We start from the raw sequence: 12500 nt of genomic DNA, 5'->3' as shown, positions 1-12500 counted from the left end.
CTTCCTTTTGGTTTGCCTTTATTACAGATTTAAATGAAAATGTAAAGACTAGGATCATATTTTCTATTCTGATATAAGCTTCTGTCGCCTGCCGCCGCTCCCCTTTGAAGCTCCCTCTGTGCTGGTCCTCAAGAGCGCGAGTGGCTTAGAGGCGGCGAGAAATAGATAGGGTTTAAATATTCCTCCCGTACACTGCCCCTCCCTGGTCTTCAGTAGTTAATAGAATGGTAGAGAGAAGAGTAAATAGAATAGTAACTAGTTGTATATAGATCACAAGGCAGAAGAACGTGACTCATCTAAAACAAAAATAAAGAAAATTGGGAAAAAACGACTTGTCAAAAATGTTCCTGATTTAAACCGTCGTGTCTTGAACCCCAAACAGAACTGAAAAGGGAGTAGGCTAGTCTATATAGGTCAAGAACAGATTAAATTAGATAAAAAAAAATACATCAATAAAAAGAAAGGAAAAGAAAGTTGCTGAAGAGGATACTAAATACTAAATAGAATAGTATATAGATAGATAGATAGATAGATAGATAGATAGACATGGATAGATCAGGACCAACTAAGCTAAAACAAAATATATATAACCATGACCCACATCTACAAAAAAAAAAAAAAGTTGCAGAAAAAGATGTTTACCGACTTTTTCTTATTCTTTCTTTTCTTTTCTTTTTTCACCCTTGAGCTGCTTCCGTTACTGTATAAAAAAAGAGGCTACATTTGTCTCAATTTTGGTCATTACCGCATTTTCCTCCCTCTTAAACACTTGCCAATGATGTTTTAATTGACATCTATATTCCCCAAACCTTAAATTACAATCTGTCTCCCCGCCGTCTTGTCAGTAATTGCTGTTTACTAATTTGGTTCTTAATTATATATACTGATTGCTGAAAGTTTTATTGCAAGTTAGAATTTATTTATTTGTGTGTTAATTCTTGTTCATCCGGTTTTTTTTTTTTTACATATGTTATAATAATCTTCCCTTTTAGATGTTAGAGTTTCTTCTTTTTTTTTCCTCTTCCTCTTCCTAACCATTTATCTCTTTTATTTCCCTTTCCTTCCTCCTTCGTTACAACTTCCGATTTCTTCTTCTTCTTCTTCTTCTTCTTCTTTTAATACTTATCGTCTCTTTTTCTTCCTTCTCCATTTCAACTTCGGCAGCTTCTTACTTCTTACTTCTTTCTTCTAGTTTTGCTTCTTATCTTTCCTTCTCTTTTCTATCTATTTATCTATATATCTATCAATCTATCTTTCTTCTCTCTTTCTTAGTTTTCTTTCTTTCTTCCTACCTACCTACTTTCCTTCCTTCCTTTCCTTCCTTTATTCCTCCATTCCTTACTAACCCCCCCCCCCCTCTTTCTTCCCCGTCTCTCCTAAATCCTCTGAACATTCTCAAAATAAACACCAACCCAACGCTCGGGGTCTTCTAACAATAATCAGATTCAACCATATTACCTGAACACACTTGTTACCTGCCTCTACCCGCTCATTAATTTCGGGGATCGCCAATTTGAACACTAATAGGACGAGGATTCTGATGTTAATAAGTGAGCATCGTAGTGGCGAGATTGGAGGTGATGGTGGTGGTGGTGGTGATGGTAGTGGTGGTGGTGGTGGTTTCGGTGTCGGTGATGGTGGTAGTGGTGGTGGTGGTGGTGGTAGTGTCGGTGGTGGTGGTGGTGGTGATGGTGGGTGATTATGTTAATTTTGGTGATGATAATAATATGGAAACAGGTTAAAGAGGAGGAGGAGGAGGAGAAGGAAGAGGAGGAGGAGGAGGAGGAGGAGGAGGAGGAGGAGGGAGACTAACAAAATTAATCTTCCTTTCATCAAACAACTTGTGGAAAAAAATAGATTACAAAGATAAGCCCCTAGACACACACACACACACACACACACACACACACACACACACACACACACACACACACACACACACACACACACACACACAATGATAATAATGATGAAGAAAAGGACGAAGAGAAAGAGGAGGAAGACATATAAAAACAAAAAAAGAAAAGTAAAATGATGACAATGATAGTGATGATGATGATGATGGCGGTGGTGTGGCGAGAGTGGTTGATGGGAGATGAAGTGAAAAGGGTGGTGTGGTGGTGGGTAGTAGTAGTAGTAGTAGTAGTAGTAGTAGTAGTAGTAGTAGTTGTAGTAGTAATAATAATAAAAATAATAATAATAATAATAATAATAATAATAATAATAATAATAATAATAATAATAATAATAATAATAATAATAAAAATAATAATAATAATAATAATAATAATAATAATAATAATAATAATAATAATAATAATAATAATAATAATAATAATAATAATAATAATAATAATAATAATAATAATAATAATAATAATAATAATAATAATAATAATAATAATAATAATAATAATAATAATAATAATAAAAAATAATAATAATAATAATAATAATAATAATAATAATAATAATAATAATAATAATAATAATAATAATAATAACAATAACAATAATAATTCACCTGGTCACAATTTCTCTTTCACCTTAACTATTATTTTTTTTCTTTTTATTTTTTTTTCTCTTCTCCCCAAAGTCGCAAATAATTAGCCGTGTGTGTGTGTGTGTGTGTGTGTGTGTGTGTGTGTGTGTGTGTGTGTGTGTGTGTGTGTGTGTGCGCGCGTGTGCGTGCGTGCGTGCGTGAGGGCGGCGGCGGCACACACTACAAAGATCGATTAGATATCAACAATGCAATGAGTCACCGCCCTCTCTCTCTTACTTATTTTCTTTCCTCAATCCACTTTTTTCCTCTCCGTAATCTTTCTCTCTCCATTTATTCTCCGTTTTTCCTCCATCTCTCACCTCTTCTTTTCTTCTCCTTCTCTCTCCTAATTCCTCCTTCCTTTCTCCTCTGTAATCTTCCCTTATCTCATTCCCTCCCTTCCTCCACACCTCCTCCTCCCTTACCTTCTCTTCCATCATTAACTATTCTCTCTCTCCTCTCTCTCTTTCACTTTCCGTTCAATCCTTCCTTTGCGTGTAACCTTACCTTCTTCTGCTCCTCTTCCTCCTCCTCTTCCTCTTTCTATACACCTTTATCATTCTTCTCTCTCATTGTTTCCTATTCCTCTTTCGCTTTCCTCTCTTTTCCTTCCTGTCTCCAATTCTTCCTTACCAACATTTTTCTTCTTCCTCCTTCTTCCTTTTCTTTAATTTCCTTCTGTTTCTTCCTTTCTGTACCTGTTTCGTTCCTCTTCTTCGTCCTTACCTTCACTTTTTTCCCCTTCCTTTCGCTTCCTCTTCCTCTTCTTCCTCCTCCTTCCTTTTCTTTAATCTATTTCTGTTTCTTCCTCTCTGTACCTGTTTCGTTCCTCTTCTTCGTCCTTGCCTTCACTTCTTTCCCTTTCCTTTCTCTTCCTCTTCCTCTTCTTCCTTCTCCTCCTCCTCCTCCTCTTAATCACACTCACTCAACCAACATACCATCAAAATTATCAACATCAACATCTCCTCCTCCTCCTCCTCCTCCTCCTCCTCCTCCTCCTGCTGCTGCTCGGGTACTCACTTCATCTGCTTGACAATGGTGCTCTTCCCTGACTCTCCCGCGCCTGCAAGAGAAGAAAAAAAGAATATAAGTTAAAAAGAACGAAGTCAGGATTTGTAGTTATATTTAGATGTACTCAAGACAGACAGACTAACATACGAACTGAGATATATTTAAACACACACACACACACACACACACACACACACACACACACACACACACACACACACACAGGGATATTATACACACACATATATATTTAGACAGACATACAAGCAGAAAATATTGTACCTATATTTGGATAATAAACATGTTAACCAATCCATATGTATTTTTAATTTTCATATAATCCAGTGGTGTGTTTTCTGTCATTATTATTTTCACTACTACTACTACTACTACTACTACTACAACTATCGCACAGAAGGCATATCGTTTGCCACGGTGTTATCAGCAATATCTTATCTTCCTTTGAAATACTTATATGACTGCCTTATCAGTAGCTTTATACGCGTACATACACACACACACACACACACACACACACACACACACACACACACACACACACACACACACATTACCGGTGGCAAACGCATATTGATAAAAAAAAGGTCTTATCTCTACACAGCATGATATCGTGTGTGTGTGTGTATTTCGTGACCCAGATTAGTAAACTAGAGCGAGATTTCAAGTAAAACACACACACACACACACACACACACACACACACACACACACACACACACACACACACACACACACACACACACACAAACACACACACGTGAAGTATAAGTGAGACCACCCAGACAGTATTGGCAACATGAAGTAGGAAGAGGAGGAGAGGAGGAAGAGGAATAGGAGGAGGAGGAAGAGGAGGAGGAGGTCAAGAAAGGTTAATAGGGCATTTAAAGAAGACCTGTAACCAATAAGAACACACATAGCCTCTTCCTCTTTCTCTTCCTCTTCCTCCTCCTCCTCCTCCTCCCACGGCAAAAGCTGAAACTACCTTAAACACCTGTATGTCCTTAATTAACAGGTAAACAAACACTAAGCAAACTTGAAAACAAACAAACAAACGAAACTATTAATGTCCCAAAACTTCAAACTAGAACAGATGTGATTTGTTTTTTATTTTTTTATTTTTTTTTGTATTTTCATTGTCATTTGTTATTATTTTTCTTTACTATTACGGAAGGAAGGAAGGAAGGAAGGAAGGAAGGAAGGAAGGAAGGAAGGAAGGAAGGGAGGGAGGAAAGAAGGAGAAGGAGGAGGAGGAGGAGGAGGAAGGAAGAAAGGAAAAAGAAAAGAAAAGAAAGGAAGGAAGGAAGGAAGGAAGGAAGAAAGGAAGGAAGGAAGGGAGGAAGGGAGGGAGGGAGGGAGGAAAGAAAGAAAGAAAGAAAGAAAGAAAGAAAGAAAGAAAGAAAGGAAGGAAGGAAGGAAGGAAGGAAGGAAGGAAGGAAGGGAGGAAGGGAGGGAGGGAGGGAGGAAAGAAAGAAAGAAAGAAAGAAAGAAAGGAAGGAAGGAAGGGAGGGAGGGAGGGAGGGCGTGAGGAGTGAAGGAAGGAAGGACGGGAGGAAGGAAGGACGTTGAGTCAGATGTTTGTGTGCTTCTAAGAATCTAAAGAATGAAATCATAGCCCTCAGTATCTAAGCTTATGCGTGTTAAGTATGTTACGCAATATATGTTGACAACGTTTAGATAATTCTTGTTTTTTTTCTTTTTCCATTTGTTTTTATTCGTGTTTTTTTTATTTTTCTATTTTTGTTTTCCTTGTGTTTTTCCTTTTTTTTTTTGTTCTATTGTATTCTTTCTTTTCTTATTATTTCTTATTACTATTTCTTATGTTCACTATACTGCGTTTAGATAACATGTCTTCATCGTGTTCTTTTTGTCTTTCCAATTCTTGTTTCCTTAATTCTTCTTCCTCATTTTGTGCAGCTTCATATACTAATACTTTTCTAGTTATTTTTTTATCATGCAACATATCATAATTCTTCTATTGTTTACTACTACGTATGCTTTCATTTGCTCTTCATATGCCTATTCTATTTCTTCATTTTCTTATTCATTCTCTCATTTTGTGCATTTTCCAAGTCTTTCTCCTCTTTTTATTCCTCCTCTTCCTTCTCCTCTTCTATTATTTCTTATTATTATTTTCTTTATTCCAGTGGCTATGAATTGTCTCTCGCTCTCCCTAACAAAACATAACCTTCCTTACTTTTCTTATTCTTCTTCCTCTTCCTCCTCCTCTGCTCTTTATTATCTTTCTTATTTTATATCTTCCAAGGGCCATAAATTCTCTCTCTCTCTCTCTCCTTAATTACTCTCCATTTCCTTAATTCTCCTTCAAGTTTATTTATTCTTCACTTCGTTACATGTCCCTTCCTGTAATTTGTTTTAGATTTGCTTATTCCTCTTTTATCTAATTACTCCACTCCTTCCTCTTCCTCTTTCTCTTCTCTTTGTCCCCTCTTTCGCACATCAATTCATTTCCTCTTGACCGCTCTTCCTCTTCATTCTATCCCTCTCCTCTCCTCTCCTCTCTCTCTCTCTCTCTCTCTCTCTCTCTCTCAGTCACGTCCGCGCCATAAAACAAACACAATCACGAATATTATTTATAAATATTAACACCCCGAAGCTTTAGATGCCATTTAAGGTATCTATACTTATGGAGTTTCGACCTTATGGCATAGTTAGGGTTATTATTAGTGGCAGGAGGAAGAAAAGGGTTATATATAGAGTGGAGGAGGAGGAGGAGGGGGAGCAGGAGGAGGAGGATACGACTGAAGGAAAGCAGGAAGGAAAAAAATATTAGGAAGAAAGGAAGAATAAGAAGCAATAAAGTAGGAAAAGAAGATAAAGAAGAAGAAAGAAAAGAAGAGAGGAAAAAAGGACGAAATCATATGAGAAGAAAAGGGAAAGAAACTAAGAAAGGAAGATGACAATAGCATGAAAACGAAAAGAAAGAAAAAAAATGAACAAAACAACAGATGAAAACGATGGAGGAGGAAAAGAAGAAGGATAAGAAGAAAACGAAAAAGGAAAAGAAGGAGAAGGAGAGAATGAATAAAAAACGAAGAAAATGGAGAATCAGAAGAACCCCCGCAAAAAAGAAAACGAGAAAAAGAAAACAGCCAAAGAGCAAAAGTAAATGAGAAAGAAAAAGAAAAACAATAGACAAATAAACAAAAGAAGACAAAAAGAAGAAAAGAGAGGAGTAAATCAAGAGGAGGAGCAATCAACAAATAAACAAGGAGACAGACAAGCAGGATCTTCTTTCCATTTTTTTAAACAACAATCTTCTCAACAACAACAAACAAGAAAACAAACAACAGCGTGAGAGAGAGAGAGAGAGAGAGAGAGAGAGAGAGAGAGAGAGAGAGAGAGAGAGAGAAGGGGGATGAAGTGGATCAGGTGTCTGTCTGTCTGTCTGTCTGTGTGGTGTAAAGAGCACAGTCTCTCTCTCTCTCTCTCTCTCTCATTCATCAGGGGCCCACCAGCTGAACATAACATCCTACTCCACAGACAACATATGATATCCCTTCTCTCTCTCTCTCTCTCAACGGAGGGAAAAAACATGGGTACGCGATCTTGGGTTTTTGGTTTAGGTTCTGCTGTTCTTTTGTTTTCTTTGTTTTCTTTTTTCTTCTTTCTCTTTTCCCTCTTTTTTTCATTTATTGTCGTTTTCTTTTTTCTTTTATTACTTTTTTTCTTTTTTTCGTTTTTATTTTTTCTCTTCGTTTTTTTCTCTCTTTTTCTTTTTCTCCTTTTTTTTTATTTTTTATTTTTTATTATCAATCTCTATGCAAGTTCATATTTTTTAATCTTGACGTGTTATTGACGTCATTTGTTTTTCGTAATATATACTTTTTTTTTTTTGCGTCTCTGTAAGTTGACCTTCTTTCTCTATTTTTTATTTCTTTTTTTGTGATTGACGTCAGTAGTATGAGCATTTTTTTATGATGATGCAAAGATGATGACGATGATGATGATGGTGATGATGATGATGGAGGTGATTTTCGTGTTCCTCCTCACATCATCTTCCTCTTCTCCTTTCTTCTCTTAACTCCACCTTTCTTCTTTCCTCCACTCCTTCCTTTCATTCTTTCTAATTTTCTCCTCTTCTTACAGTAAAAATAATAACAATAATAATAATAAAGATAATGAAAACGACAATGATAAACCACTATTCTCTAAACTTATTTCTTAACTACTATAATAAAAGATGAAAAGAAGAAGAAAGGAAAGAGAAGATAATACTCATAACTAAGAACAAGAATAATGATGGTGATAAAGAAGAGGAGGAAGAAAAAAAGAAAAAAAAAGAAAAATGAAGAAGAAAAAAGCCACATCACTTAACCCAAATCACCACACACACACACACACACACACACACACACACACACACACACACACACACACCTGGTTATCTCTACACAGCAATTCCCTTCACAGTAACCAACCTCCCCTTAACAACAGGTACTATAGGCCCCTTCATCTCCTCCTCCTCCTCCTCCTCCTCCTCCTCCTCAGTCACCTCCTCTTCGCACTGTTTTTGTAGGAGGAAGGAAGAACAAGGAGTCAATGTAAGGTAGAAGAGAGGGCTTTAGAGGAGGAGGAGGAGGAGGAGGAGGTATGCAGAATTCTGAGAAATCTCCTAAATTATTACATTCTTTTACAATTCAGCTTTCTTCGGTGTTTGTTTCCTCCTCCTCCTCCTCCTCCTCCTCCTCCTCCTCCTCCTCTTCGTTCCGATCATCTGAGTTTGTTTGTTTTCAATCTCCAAGCTCTTTTTTTTTTTTTTTCTTCATTAAGGCACGTTTTGCTCTTCCTCCTCCTCCTCCTCTTCCTCATCTCTCCCTACTTCCCCTCACCTTCCTTCCTCATGCCTTCCCTACCTCCCACCCTTCCTTCTTTCCTTTCCTCTTCTCCTTTCTTTTTTTTCTTTCTTCTTCTATCTTCTCCCATCCGATCTTTTAACCTTCCTTCGTTACTCGTATGTCATTCTTTTCCTTCCTCTCTCTTCCCTTTCTCCCCTCCTTCCTCTCTTCCTTGCATCTTTCCTCCCCTTCCTTTTTTATTTTTTCTTCTTGTTTTTTTCTTTTTCACTCCCACTTTTCTCTTACTTTCCTTCCTTCCTTATAGTCCCTTCCCTTCATCTATCTTTCCTCCCCTTCTTTCTTTTTTCTTGTTTTCAATTTCTTTCACTCCCAATATTCTCTTCCCTTCCTTCCCTTATAGTCCCTTCCCCCCCATCCATCTTTCCTCCCCTTCTTTCTTTTTCATGTCCTTTCTTACTTTCACTCCCACATATCTCTTACTTTCCTTCCTTCCTTCCTTCCTTCCTTCCCTCCTTCCTTCCTTCCCCGGTTCGCGTTTCAATACCTTTTTCATCTCCTCTCTCCGAAGTTGTTTGCCTCGCCGTGTGTGTCTATTCAAGCCTCGATTTTTCTTTTCTATCGCGTTTTAGGAGGAGGAGGAGGAGGAGGAGGAGAAAAGATGAAGTGGAAAAGAAAAAGAAGATAAAAAGGAGGAAAGAAAAAAGAAAAAAAAAAAGAGGAGGAATAGAAGTAAAAAGAGGAAAACGGAGAATGATAAAGGAGGAGGAGAAGAAAGAGGAAAAGAAGAAGAGGAAGAGAAAGAAAAAAATAATAAATGCAAGAAGGAAGGAGGAGACCAGTAGAAAAGATAACGAAGAAGAGACGAAAATAAAAGACAAAGACAAAGGAGAAACACACAAAGAGAAAAGGGAGAAAACAGAAAGAGGAAAAACAGGAACAAGGACAAGAACAAGAACAAGAAATAGGAGAAGAAGGAAGAGGAAGAGGAAGAGAAAGAGTGGAGCCCAGAGTAGGTTGGCAGCAAGAGGAGGAGAAGAAGAAGAAGAAGAAGGAAGAGAAGTCGAAGTCAGAGTCGAAGGAAGAGAAGTCGTGGGAGGAGGAGGAGGAGGAGGAGGAGGAGGAGGACAGGGCATCTCCATTGTGGCAGGGTGTGTGGGGGGCAAACAGAGAGGCTATTGAGTCGCGTCTTGCTTTCGTGTGAACCGTGTTTGTGGCTCAGGAAGAGGAGGAGGAGGAGGAGGAGGAAAAAAAAGAGCTGACAGTTGTAGTAGTAGTAGTAGAAGAAGAAGAAGAAGAAGAAGAAGAAGTTAGATGTAAATGGAGAAGATGGCGCCACTATAAACACTTGCCTGCGCCATGACGGGCTGGGGCCGACTACCACCCAGGCCCCTCAAGTTAGCCTACCGGCGCTATAGGCAAAGACGTAAAAAAAAATGGTATAATAATTTGAGGTAAGGAAGGAATATGAAGGGAGAGAAGGGGGAAGGAGGAGCAAGGGGACGAGGACGAGGAGGAGAAGAACAAGAGGAGAAGAAAGAAGAAATTGAATATTGGTGATAGAAGGAAGGAGAAGAGGAAGGAAAGGCGAAACTCAGAAAGAGGAGGAGGAGGAAGAAGAGGAGGAGGACGAGGAGGAGAAGAACAAGAGGAGAAGAAAGAAGAAATTGAATGTGGATGAAAGAAGGAAGAAGAGGAAGGAAAGGCGAAACTCAGAAAGAGGAGGAGGAGGAAGAAGAGGAGGAGGACGAGGAGGAGAAGAACAAGAGGAGAAGAAAGAAGAAATTGAATGTGTATGATAGAAGGAAGAAGAGGAAGGAAAGGCGAAACTCAGAAAGAGGAGGAGGAGGAAGAAGAGGAGGAGGACGAGGAGGGGGAGGAGGAGGAGGAGTGAGGGCAAGCAGCTATTTTGAGCAGACTGAGCGACCCCTTCACTCCAGACACTCCTCCTCCTCTTCCTCCTCCTCCTCCTCCACCTCACTCTACCACTTCACCTCCCTTCCCCTTCCTCACAACCCTCCTCTCATCACCCTTCCATTTTTCTTCTTCTTCTTCTTCTTCTTCTTCTTCTTCTTCTTCTTCTTCTTCTCCTCCTCCTCACTTTACCACTTCACCTCCCTTCCTCGCAACCCTCTTCTCATCACCCTTCCATTTTTCTTCTTCTTCTTCTTCTTCTTCTTCTTCTTCTTCTCCTCCTCCTCACTTTACCACTTCACCTCCCTTTCCCTTCCTCACAACCCTCCTCTCATCACCCTTCCATTTTTCTCCTCCTCCTCCTCCTGACTAAAAAAAATAATAAAAAAATAAAACTAATAAGGCGATGAATTTTATAGGCCGCCGTTTCTGCCAACATTATTCTTGTTTTTTTTGGTTACGTTTGAAATTAGAGAGAAAAAAAAACAATTGTAACTTTTTTCTTATTTTATTTGTTGAAGTTTTCGTTTGAATAATTGTCGCGTTTCGTGGGTCTGGGATTATTTTTTTTCTTTTCTTTCGTTTTCTTTTTCACTTTCTTTCTTACACTCAGTTTTTTTGTTTCTTTCTCGCCTTCTTTTTCTTTCTTTCCTTCTTTTCTTTTTTCTTTCTTTCCTTCTATCTTTTCTCTCTTTCCTTTTTCTTTCTTTTTATTTTATTTTATTTCTTCTTTAGTAGTAGTAGTAGTAGTAGTAGTAGTAGTAGTAGCTTCATCATTATTTTTATTATTATTTTTATTATTTTATTGTTATTATTATTACTATCACTATAAACACCACCATCATCATATTACTCTCTCTCTCTCTCTCTCTCCTTCCCCTCCTCCATCAGGCCATTCCTCACACCCTGCCCCATTAGCCGCCCTGAACGAGTCTCCCCGTCAAGGAAAACGGAACTCTCGCGCCAACTCTCCAAACTTTCTGCCCAATTGAACGCCGGAAAGCAGAATGAGGAAATTTTAATGATGATGAAAGTCCATGAGAAAATGCATGAGGACGATGATGTACAGAGCGTTCACAACAGTTTTATTGATTTCAAGCTTCGTTTCGTGTCTTTAATATTTTTTTTTAATATTTTTAGAGATATGAATGAGAAATATTGAAACCAGATAGAGTACACGAAAATCAGATAATCGTGAACTCTCTCCGTAGTTCTTTCCGCATTTTTTTTTTTTTTAGTTCATTCCTCTGTCATCCAACTTTCTGTTCAAGCTAATCCGTATGTTGTCCAATTTCCTAATGCAAGAGTGAACTAGTATCTTATGTCCAGCTTCCTAATGCAAGAGTGTATCTGCTGTCAAATGTCCTTAAGCAAAATTGAACTAATATCAGCTGTAAATTTTCTTATTAATGCAAAAGTTAACTAGTATCTGCTGTCCAATGTCCTAATGCAACAGTTAACCAGTACCTTCATTCTTTCATCCCTTTCACTCGTAAACTTAGTATCAAATTTCCTTCGTATGTTTTCTTTCGTCTTATTACCTAACCTCCTTCCTAGATCTCTTATGCAGGATTTCCCAAGTACCTTCATTCTCAAGAAAAATATTATTATGCTATTATTGAAAATTTATCGTGAACACGATAGTGTGATCAGAATGCGGTTAAAACTCTACGTATTGAAAACACAGAGTTATTTATAGCAACATTTCACTCGCCCCAACCATCACGGCGCGCGAGACACCCTGTATGATGATGTTAAAAAAAAATGAGTGTCGCGCGCGCCATGATGGTTGGGGCGAGTGACATGTTGCTATAAACAACCCTGTGTTTTCAATACGTGGAGATTCATCTGCATTCTGATCACACTATCGTGTTCATGAGAGATTTCCCTACGTCATGTAATAATATATTTCTTCAGTCAATGAACAACTGTTTAAAATAGTGAGCATAATTAAAACATGTTATAAAATTTTTTTTAACATCTTCACGGTTCAACTCATCGTAATACTATTTTCTTTCTTGTTTTGTCGAGTTTTTACAATACATCTTGATTCTCCAGTCACTGCTGAGTGTGATGGTGTCAACCAAGACTGGCTAGCTCGTATATGAGGTGAGCTATGGCATATAATAAAGAAACATGTCTCACTCGAGCATGCAAGATGTGGTCCGACATGAGTGTCAGCGGGAGAGCGGAGCAGC

The 12500-nt window shown here is 38.2% G+C and overlaps 1 protein-coding gene across 1 annotated transcript in view; it reads right to left on the bottom strand.

Annotated features, from left to right (window-relative positions):
• LOC126991065 (guanine nucleotide-binding protein G(o) subunit alpha-like) overlaps window positions 1–12500 on the bottom strand; it is a 248579-nt gene that overhangs the window by 171772 nt on the left and 64307 nt on the right. The window contains 1 exon segment of the mRNA XM_050849759.1: window positions 3563–3605. Within this exon segment, the coding sequence (XP_050705716.1) occupies window positions 3563–3605 (43 nt within the window).

The sequence above is a fragment of the Eriocheir sinensis genome, unplaced genomic scaffold, assembly GCF_024679095.1.
Source record: "Eriocheir sinensis breed Jianghai 21 unplaced genomic scaffold, ASM2467909v1 Scaffold236, whole genome shotgun sequence".
Classification (NCBI taxonomy): domain Eukaryota; kingdom Metazoa; phylum Arthropoda; class Malacostraca; order Decapoda; family Varunidae; genus Eriocheir; species Eriocheir sinensis.
This window is presented reverse-complemented; position numbering and strand designations above follow the sequence as displayed.